Source organism: Mytilus galloprovincialis, chromosome 7 (genome assembly GCF_965363235.1).
Source record: "Mytilus galloprovincialis chromosome 7, xbMytGall1.hap1.1, whole genome shotgun sequence".
Classification (NCBI taxonomy): Eukaryota; Metazoa; Mollusca; class Bivalvia; order Mytilida; family Mytilidae; genus Mytilus; species Mytilus galloprovincialis.
In genome coordinates, this window is record NC_134844.1 from 16,114,040 (window position 1) to 16,124,950 (window position 10,911).

General features: G+C 31.5%; 1 protein-coding gene across 1 annotated transcript; it reads left to right on the plus strand.

Moving 5' to 3' along the window:
* The first annotated feature begins 3,816 nt into the window (after positions 1-3,816).
* Positions 3,817-10,402, plus strand: LOC143084413 (uncharacterized). Its single transcript, XM_076260791.1, has 6 exons — positions 3,817-4,168; positions 4,966-5,174; positions 5,932-6,077; positions 7,439-7,617; positions 7,954-8,092; positions 9,598-10,402. The coding sequence occupies exons 1-4, from the start codon at positions 4,122-4,124 to the stop codon at positions 7,448-7,450; spliced, it is 414 nt and encodes a 137-aa protein (XP_076116906.1). The 5' UTR covers positions 3,817-4,121; the 3' UTR covers positions 7,451-7,617; positions 7,954-8,092; positions 9,598-10,402.
* The last annotated feature ends 509 nt before the right edge of the window (positions 10,403-10,911 follow it).

Here is a 10,911-nt window from a genome sequence, read left to right on the forward strand (position 1 = left end):
TTTAGATGCGGTTATCCGTTTGAATGGAGGCTGCGCACAAAGTACTAATTCTTTGGCGTATAACGATCAACCATGATGTGAACAGTCATCTGAAGATTAATTTTGAAATGTCTGACATTGTAAGGTTCGACTACAGTAAAAGTTGTAAAATGCATTTTTTTGTACAAAAAAACACTTCATTTTGTTATTAAAATTTTGGTTATATAAATCATTTTTTTTTTCAAACATTTTTTGTTCGTTTCAATGCCAATGTTATCATAAACTATGTTTCAATAATATTGTACAAATATTTTATTATATTCCATCCAAAAAAAGAGGCTGATTTTTCAAATTTTAAAAAATCAAGGTGTTGCAATACTTTTTTCCATGTGTATAATATAAATTAATGACCTTCTTCTTTTTGAATATTTGGAATAGATGAATGGACTAATTAACGATGTGACGCTACAAATGATTTTGATTTTATATACATTTGTAACTGAGAACTTGGTAAAAACAAAATGTAGTATGCATGTCTTTTGAGCTGATCGACCTGGACGACGTTGTAGAAATTCCATACCACTCATGCTTTTTTTTCGAGTTGCACAAAACTTCTTACATTTTGTTTTAGTTGCTCAAAGCTTCTACTATATGTCTACGGGTGAATCAAAGCTCCTTCCAATATTTTTAGCTCTAGACAGCTTATAAGATACTTATAAATAAAGACGAAGAAGATACCACTAATTAAACTTTAATCTGTTAAAAATAAAATCGTTTTAACAAGAAATAAATTTAAAATAAACTTACAAATCTTTAGAAACTAGTACTACTCTACCTGCGATATATTTCAAAACTCCCAAGCACATATTTCATAGCATTCTCAACATTGGATTTTAAAACCTTTTTAATTTAACAAAGACAAAGAGTAATAGAAAAATCCTTGGTGATATTCCAACGGCATATATGTATATACCTTTATATAGGAAGAGACCCCCCGTGATTGATAGCTCACTGTTATGGTTCAAATATTTTAATACGATTCTCCATCTTTTTTTATCCCATATATCTTTGTTCACATATAGTTTATCTCATACGGGCTGTTTCGCCATAAACTATCTTTCATCATTTTCGGTACCAATCTTCTTAATCTTACAGGATTAACTATTTCGTTTTTTACGCTTCTTAAGGCAATCATTGTATCAAATTTGCCAGCAGCAAAAGTTTTTTTTGGCAACAGTGATTTTTCTTTTCTGTGAAAAATGTTAAATACAGCTAAATTCATGATTTTATTGCTTTAGTTCCAGATGTTCCTGTCCGTTTGGTAATACCAGACTTTGAGGTCCAGAATTCAAGAGAAGGTGTTGTTGAAGGTTTCTTAAATGGTGTGTGGGGCGTTGTATGCTATAAAGGAATCGGACAGTTTGAAGTAGATGCTCTTTGTCAAACGCTTGGGTTTAGATGCGTAAAATTTCTTTTACTGCGGTGTGAACAAATATTTGTGATTCATTTTCAGATGATTTAACGAAACAGGAAAGGAACGAACGCTTCCTTGGAACTTAATTGATAATAAGAATGTATCCAACGAAGATGTAAATACTCATATGCGAATGGAGTACGGTTGTGGTTTAGTTAACACGTAATAATAATTTTAGTTGGTGTTTAAATGCTCGTTCTACGTGTACATCTAGTTACGAAGACCACATATTAGCGCATGTTTACTTGAAACATGTTGTCTTCCCGTAACAAAGTTCAAAACAATATTTTTATGTATTACCCCACTGAAAAGAGAATTAGGTGTCAACAGCATGCATGAATTCCAAAAGATACTCCAACAGTCCTTAATAATTATACAGAAAATCATGAACAATCAAACTATCTTTTACTATATGTGAAAATTATAATTTTTACCTCTTTATAAATGATAAACAAATTTTTATCAACATTTCAAATCTGTTAGGGAAAAATCCTATTAATTTCTGATAATGTCAACACTTGCTCACTAACATGAATACAATTATTCTGTAAGGATACATCTTCGCTCGGGAAACGATTATTAATTTATGATATCGGCGAGAAAGATATTATCAAAACTTAATTATTTCATACACTAATTCTTAAACATTTTGAAAATATCCTTTATTTCTTTGTCTGTTTATTTCAAAGCTGATAATAATGTAAAATCTAGAATATCTATGATTGTATAAAGTTTGATAAAAGTTATAAAGTTTTACGTAAAGTACCCAGACTAAGACCATATGAATATATAACAGTTATATTTATGTTTAGTTTTGTGGTTTGGTCTTTTTTTTCAAATGCTGTTAGCAATATTACCACTATATTTTGCGTGAATGATTGTCAGGTCTACATGTTCGTCTAACAATTTGAATATTGCCTTGTTCTCATTTTCACTGTTCATTGGACAATTTTCAGTTTTTGTCAGGTCTTTTTTCTAAAATATAAAAAGCCATAGGACAATTATATATAGTATATGGAACATTGTCTGTCTGGCAGGGTTCATTTTACATTGTCTGTCTGGCAGGGTTCATTTGACATTGACTTCAATTTCGTGATTCATTGAAAACGTTTCGTAATTTTGTATTTTTTTTTATCAGATACTATGAGTAATAGATGATCTATATTTGTCAACTCAGATACAAATCTACTGTTAAAAGAAGAGCCTAACCTCCAGTAAATTTACTAGTGATCTGGTCTTAAATATTTATGTTGTTTTTCTATTAATTATCATCTCTCTAGTTTTTAATATATTTCAAATGTTTTAATAGTCACTGCATTTATTTATTTATATAGTAATCAGAATTGATATGTTTCACTCGAGTTTATCGATGAAGATTGATAAACAATGGAGCAAGAATTTTGCTAAAAGTGAGGGTTTTAGAGATTTAAAGTACTTGTAAATATATTAACAGATTACTTATATCTCTTCAATCATATCAAAACATTTTGAATATGTTAACAATTTTTAATAAAACGTATTAGTCTTTTTGCAAAAATTTACTGAAAATCGAATTCCCCACAAATGTGGCACAATAACCTCTATTTTCATCCTTTTGAAAGATAGCTCAGGATCCGGAGTACGTGTCCGTTTAGCAGCATCGAACATAGAACACGAAGGACGAGTCGAAGTTTTACATAACAACATTTGGGGAACTGTGACAAAACAGTGGCTTGGCTACCCGGGAGCAAATATGATGTGCAAAATGATAGGGTATAAGTAAGTTTATTTTGAATTACATCATGGTGTAAAAATTCACCATTTCAAAAATTTAAGAAGGTTAACATGGCGGGAGTTGCTAGTCAAGCAATATCTGCTGACCCTTCCAGAGCACCTCGGTAAAACTAAGAATTTTGGTCGATTTGTAGCTAAATCTTTATTAATTAAGAAGATGTAGTATGATTGTTAATTAAAAACTATTCCCCCGAGACCAAATGATGTAGTTGTTAGAATCTAAGAGTCATTGTTAAGTTTTCTGTGTAATGTTTTGTTTACTACCCTATTCTTTTCGTCGTTGGGCATATTGCTGTCTGTTTTTCATTGAACTTGTGTTTTTGATGGCCTCTTGGAATGTTTCCATTCGTTTGATGTGTTTGAACTTTTGATTTTGACATTTTATAAAAGACTTCCTGTTTTGAATTTTCATTGGGGTTCGGTATTTTTGTTATTTTACTTTTTGTTTAAGCTTCCATTTTTAAACATTGTAATGCTTTTGCGGGGAAATGTTCAGTTACATATTCTGCACAGAATATGTTTACGTGTGGTATAAATGAATCAAATTCGGTGTAAAAAAGGCCATCTTAGGAAATTGTTTTTTCCTGTCATTTAGGATACTTTCAAAGAATAATAGTTAGACAAAGACCCGTCAAATCAAGAGGAACCTTCTAACTAATTAAATATGCATTAAATGCTGATGTAATTGGTTCAGGGACAGTAATATTGTTATATATAAACAGCATGTAATAAAAAAACATGAATTACAACGACCTATATAACCTCAAACCAATATTTTGTAAAATATTTAGTCCCAGATGTAAAGTTCTGACTGATAGGACCTAGAAGTGACACCGGTAAAGGCAGACTGGAGTACTTTAGAGATGGATACTGGGGATCTGTATGTAGTTCTCGTATGGGAACCTCTGAGGCATCGTTGTTTTGTCACATTCTAGGATTTACGTAAGTAGATTCTAGTTTATCACTAAAACAATCATATTCATTGAGATCACAGGGCTGCATTTTGATATCTTAAGGGCATACGATACAGTTACAGGGGAGGTAATGATGTTGCTAACGTAAAATGTTATTTTCGCGACGTCAAACTGTGACATACCGGGAAAAGATGCATTTTTGGACTAGTTTTTATCATTCAAACGGATTTAATTTGAAAGCGAGTGCATGGACCCCTATTTTTTAAAACGACATTTTGTTTAATTTTGCAAGGAGATTATATGACCAAAATTTTATGAAACTGTAAATAGTGCATTTTTTTTAAATTTTGATAAACATGAAGCAAAAAATGACGTTTTTTCTCAATTCATGAACATTTGATAAATATGAGTTACTTCCGAAAAAAAATTGCATATTTTTTTTAGGATACTTATGAAATACAGAAACAACCGATTATTAAGCAAAAACCAATTTGTGTTTATCCTTTAAACCTAAAAGTTATGTCTTTCTTTCGAAAAAGAAATACGTCCACAAATCTGAATTTTGAGAAAATATACAAAATTTCGACCTCATTTTACTCAAAAAGTAGCACATGAAGGTATATTTTTTATTACATATTTGATTTAATCAGGCAAAAAATAGCCAATACGGAAATTGTCATCAAACTGTAAAAACGGAATCAAAACTGTATTGTATGCCCTTAAGAGTCAATCTCTAATTTAATTATACCATTCAACATTTTTATACAAAACTACAATGTTCTTGCTTATAATTATACTTACTATTGATTCATTTTATTCTTTTAGTTATGGTGGTCATATTTTGGTAAACAAAACAAATAATGGAAGGTCAGATTTAGGACCAGTATTATTAGGCGGTATAGAATGCCCTTGGAATTCAGAAGACCTGGACCAGTGTTCCGAACGTTTGTGGGCTTTCAAAGATTTTAGATATATGTGTTCTTCTCTTCACGCATATACTGTAGAATTAGAGTGTAGGTCAGACCCATTCCCAGGTAACTACAAAGTAATCATTAATCTATCATATGAAAACTTAAAATACATATACTCAAGGAGGAAAAAAACAAAGCAATCTTGAAATAAACACAAGCATTGGTAAAAAGTTTTTGATGCAAAATAAAAGTCAAAACTGTACAATTTTAAATAACTGAGTGATATTTATGAAAAAAAACTACATAGGGTGGAGTGCATAGATTGATAAAATATAATACAATCAACAACAAAACATTGTGTTCTATAAAATTATTCTTGTATTCTAATATTTATGTTAGATGTTTTCCTAATCATGGAACGTTCAGACAATGACAAAACGAAAGCTTCTCCTTGAATGGTGATAAAATATTATGGGAAATAATAGCTTGTCTCCGTCATTATAACTAATCATAATCTAGCATTTTAACGTGAAAACGCAGGGTAATAAAGTATAATAAATATTGTTAACCCATGCAAAGTCTGTCACTACCATGAGTGCCTTGGTAAGATTGGAAGAAACACCATCATATATATAGAGTCCTGTTTAAAACCTTCCTGGTGATAACTCATGTATGTCACTATTTGTTAAAACGCATTTGCTGCAACTGGAAAATTACTCATAAAATGAATAATTTATTGTTTTTGCTCCATGGATATTGTGTTTGACTCTATAAATACACGACATATTTTACAGTGGACTCATATTTGCATTCCCCAATAAAAGTGTGATTTGGGGAGCATCTGTTTGTGTTGCAAACTTTTTTATTTGTTGTTTTTAAGATTATGAAATACAGTTATTTAGAGGAAATTCAAAAAATGAAGGACATCTTCTTATAAAATATGACGACAGTTGGTCTCCAGTATACTACGATCATGGTTTTTCAATAAAAAAAATTAGCTGTTGTCTGCAAGCAATTGGGATACAGGTATGTTTTTTTCTGTGTAAATCAAAGTATTAAATAAACAAACAAATTAAAGTTGAAAGTACATATTGGTGTAAAAAAAGAAGTAAGAAACATATCTTTATTCAATAGAACTTAAAACATACTTTTTCAGTTACACTGCTTATGATGTATAAACAGAAATGATTGTTTAGTATTTTTACAAATTTGTGAATTTTTTCATACAGGAAATACAAAACATATTAGACTTTTTTTTTACGGTGATTGGCAAAGAATCTCCATCTTTGAAATTCCTAAAACAGTTTGATAACACCATGGCGTTGTCAGTTTATTTTCGATCTATGAGTCTGAGTGTCCCTCTGGTATTTGTTCGCCCCTCTTTGATAGAATATAATTCAAATATTACTATAATCAGATTAACATTGATATTTTCGTAGGGTTGAAATATTATGTGTTACGTATTTGATATGATTTTCTCACGTGTGATGTATACAAACAAGCGAGTTGTGTATCAATTATGAATTTACATTCAGGTTGCATATTGTTAAAACAACTGTTTCATTCGGGGGCGACTATTTAACTTCCAAAAGGGGGAAAAGAGGGGGGGTTAAGTTCAAAAAAAAAAAATTTCTGATCCCTAATTTGGTGAAGAAAAACATATTTGCGTCAAGCAGATGACAAAAAAAAAATTCTGAATACAAATCCCCCCATACCTTATAGTTTAAAATTTGAAAAAAAGTAATCTAATTGATCGTGTCGAAAAACTAAATAAATTTGTTAGCGCTTTGCAAGAAAAGAAAATTAAAACAATTACCCCCGCCCCCTTTTTAAAGATAAACAGTTGCTCCCTACACTGCGCCTCTTTTGGAAGATATTTGATATTTTGAACTGTTTCTCTACTGGTTCTAAATAAACTCATCATAGACAAGATATTTTTCTATGTTTCTTCTCATAGAATCACAACTAGGGAATTGTACCAGTAGAAATACACATAGATAGAAATCAAATTGAAGACTGAAAGCTTTAAAAGTGAGGGTAGAACATGATTTTAGGAAACATTTAAACGGCTAGACATTCGTGGCATATAAATGTTGAAAATTTGCAACAGAGCCCTATGTTTTGAACTTTGAAGACAAGTGGTGCATATCAACTGGCCATTATAGGGTATAATTGTTTTACGAAACTTCATAGTGTTAGTTGCACAGTTTTAGCCAGAACAGGAGATACTATGATAAATTACATTGTCTATATTTGAAGAAACTTATGGTTTTATATGCATATTGATAGTATACCCTTTTTTTCTGTTCATTTACTAAGTACTATTTCTTATCTTTTCTGTGAGCCTCTATCGAATATATTTTAAATATATACTATGTATATTACAGACATGGCGGTGAAATGCACACTAAGCAATTCGTGTATGAAAATGGTCAACGAAAGTGGCTAATACTGGAATGTAATGGAAAAGAACAAAATGTGGGACATTGCAACACAGTGAGACACATAGATTACCATTATAGTGATAATGCAGTATTCATAAAGTTCTATGAAACCAGCGATCCCGGTATGTTAGTTTCCTCGTTTTAAAAATTATTGCCAATCAATCAAATTATCACACCAAATGGGTTGATATTAGAACAGATAGCGTATGCAAAGCGGTATTAGCATGAAATATCATGAACAATATAAATATAGAGCAACACAATTTAACAGTATTCCCAAACACTAGCGACAATGATCAATTGTAGCAACATTTGTGTTGTTTATTTGATAATTTTGTAAAGGGGAAAAAATAAACAAATACTTGAGGGATAACAATTCAAAGATATATTCAATACATAGAAGGGATATAAATGATCTGTATATGCAACATTGTTCTTAAAATACAACTTATTTGTAGAACTCCAGATGACGGTATCTTTAGAAAGTGATGGAAAAGTTATTGTCCATCGACAGGGAGAAACTTGGAAAATCTGCGCCTACGATTTGGTATGGGATGATGTAGCCGCTACCACTGTCTGTCGTATGATGAGTAATAGGTACACATTATTGTATTCGTAACAATGGTCTCAAACCCAAAATTTGAAAGAGTTATTAGGGTAAAGTATGGCATGGTTTATGTTCAAATAACAAAGGACATCCACTTATATCTTCCTCTGAGTAATTTGTACAATGAAGAAAACCACGACTCGTTTAAGTGGTATTTTTATTTACGTCTTGGTGGGCACCCATGTTGGTTGTCTGTTGACGTGCTTTCTTTAATGTGCTGTTGGTTAATTTAGAATTGTAAAGAAAATAAGGTTCTGAAACCTTCAGTCTAAGTTGACTGAAGTAGAATTTTTTTCATTCTTTTTATGTGCATTTGAGCTCAACATGTATTATAGAACAAGTTTTTGTTGTTAGCATTCATTGTACAATTAAATCAAGAAAAGCGTTTTGATAGCACCAAATGTATTATGCAAAAAGTAAGATATAAAAAAATACTATGAAACATTCTAAATGGAAAGTCCTTAAGCAAATAGCAAAATCAAAACCTTAAACAAAGCAATCGAATTGATATCAAATGTCATATTCCTGACTTGAAACATATATTTTCTAATGATGATTTAATATCTATCTGAACCTCTTACGTATGTGACAGTCGCATAAAATTCCGTTATATTGACGATAATGTGTGAACAAAACAAACTAGGCAAAAAAGGTAAAAATGTCAAAAATAGGGGAACAGCGGTCGACAGTGTGTAAAATCTTAATCACAATAAAACAAACAAATATGTCAACAAAGAAAACAATATTCATTTAATCAGAGCAAGTTGAAATCGTACTAGGAAGAAACAGAAAAATGGCTTCTCGAATTTTAAATCTGTATGATCACATATACATTGTAGAATATTATATGATTGAGAGGCATATAATTTTGCACAGATCCTAGATCAAAACATTATAAAGACTGTAGGTTATTTGGTCATTTTACAAAATATTGCTCTTTTGCCAACATAGCAATATTTATTGGCCTTACTTTGATCTTATTTTAGATAAATCAAAACATTCTGACGTCGTAAAATGTAATGATCAATTGTCGGAGTAATATCATCATCGTTTTATCTCTATAAGTTGAATTGGCGTTTTGTTGACAAAATGTGCAGAATTTATTTTTTTATTGTTCCATGTAAAAAAAAAAAAAATAATACCTGGCATTAGGTAAGTTTATTCTGTCTAGTACCATAATCAAATTTTGACATAACAGGGCATTGCATATAACATAATAAGCATCATTTGCAGTTCGTAATCAATTGTTGACCTCCTTTCCCTGTTTACCAGCTCAAATGACCATGTATCGTCAAGTTTTCATAATATTTTATAGAAACCCTAAATAAAAAAGGATGTTGTTTGAAATACTAAAATGAAAAGCAGGGTTTATTTCTTACAACTGTGAAACTCAAGATTCGAACTAATGCACCACATCAATCAGGAAGATTTCCATGTAACTCTATAAAGTGTTATACAACTATATCTTAAAAGAAATAAATATGACATTTTCTAGTTTCAGCAATGGAACTGCAATACACTTGCCATATGAATTGTCTTCTTACAATGATCCAGAAATGGAGAACAGTATACAAATACTTTACTGTACAAAAGGAGCTTCACATCTGGGATATTGTTTCTACGGGCGTGATTTTGACACCAGCGTTATGTGGGTAGGTCCCTGGGGACCAGGATATTGCGCCAATGACAAATACGAAGTACTTCGTGCAGGCGTGAGGTGCAACATTTGAAAATAAGTTCAATAACATAGAAATTATGTGCATCCTAATGAGAGGTAGAACATAAATTACAAAGTACTGTTAAAATATCTTATATGCTTTTCATGCACAGTGATTTTGTTATTCAATTATGACAAATTCCGTCAATTAAGCGGAAGGATGGGATTAAAATATAATATTTAAAATGAGTCCAAACCCAAATTTGAGATGTCTAAAATGATCAGAGGAAAACAGACCGCTAACATCAGAGCTTCTATCGTTTTGGAAACTGGATAACTGAAGAGGTAACTACATTCAAAACGTCCAATTTACTTATGCTATATCCAGTTAGCGTGGCTTAGGACCTTCACCGTATAGAGCCGGCTGTTAAATACTCACAGGCCCTCGTATGCATTAAGAACATAATCAGAAAACACTGGAGTCTAGTTCCGCCATTCGCCCACACCTCTTTTGTTCTTTTTTTTTTCAGCCGCGTCCATGCAACTTCCTCGTCTGCCTACCACCAAGTACCGGTTTGACAAGAAATGAATTATGTCTTCATTTTGGATAATTGCATTTTAAGACAAAAAAAATCTAATTTAATTATTGCACCTTTAACTATCCATTTGTATTTAGTAACATTTCAATATTCTAGACTTGTGTTTCATATCATGATGATTCGTTGATAGAGGGTTATTGCTTACAATGAAGCTACTGCATCAGAAGTGGCTAGTATCAAAATTGAATTACTAGTAATCCATTCTAAAGTTTTACTGATGCCATCTTTTTGTAATGTCTATAACGGAAAAGTTGTAATGCTGATGACCACGGATATATTCCACCTATTGTTACCCAAAATCCGTCCACTTATAGTGGATTGTTACACGTGGACGTGACTGTTTACTGGAACTTTACAAGATTAGTAACTGATAGATGTCACATGTTGAGGGTAAATTTCCTGCCCTTATGTTCTGACTCCTGACTAGGGTTAATAAGTTTTATTTTATCTTTATGAAAGATAAGCTCAACACATTTTTAACGTGCCTTTCCCGAGTCAGGAGCCTGTAATGCAGTCGATGTCATTTGTTCATGTCTGTCATACTTGATTTATG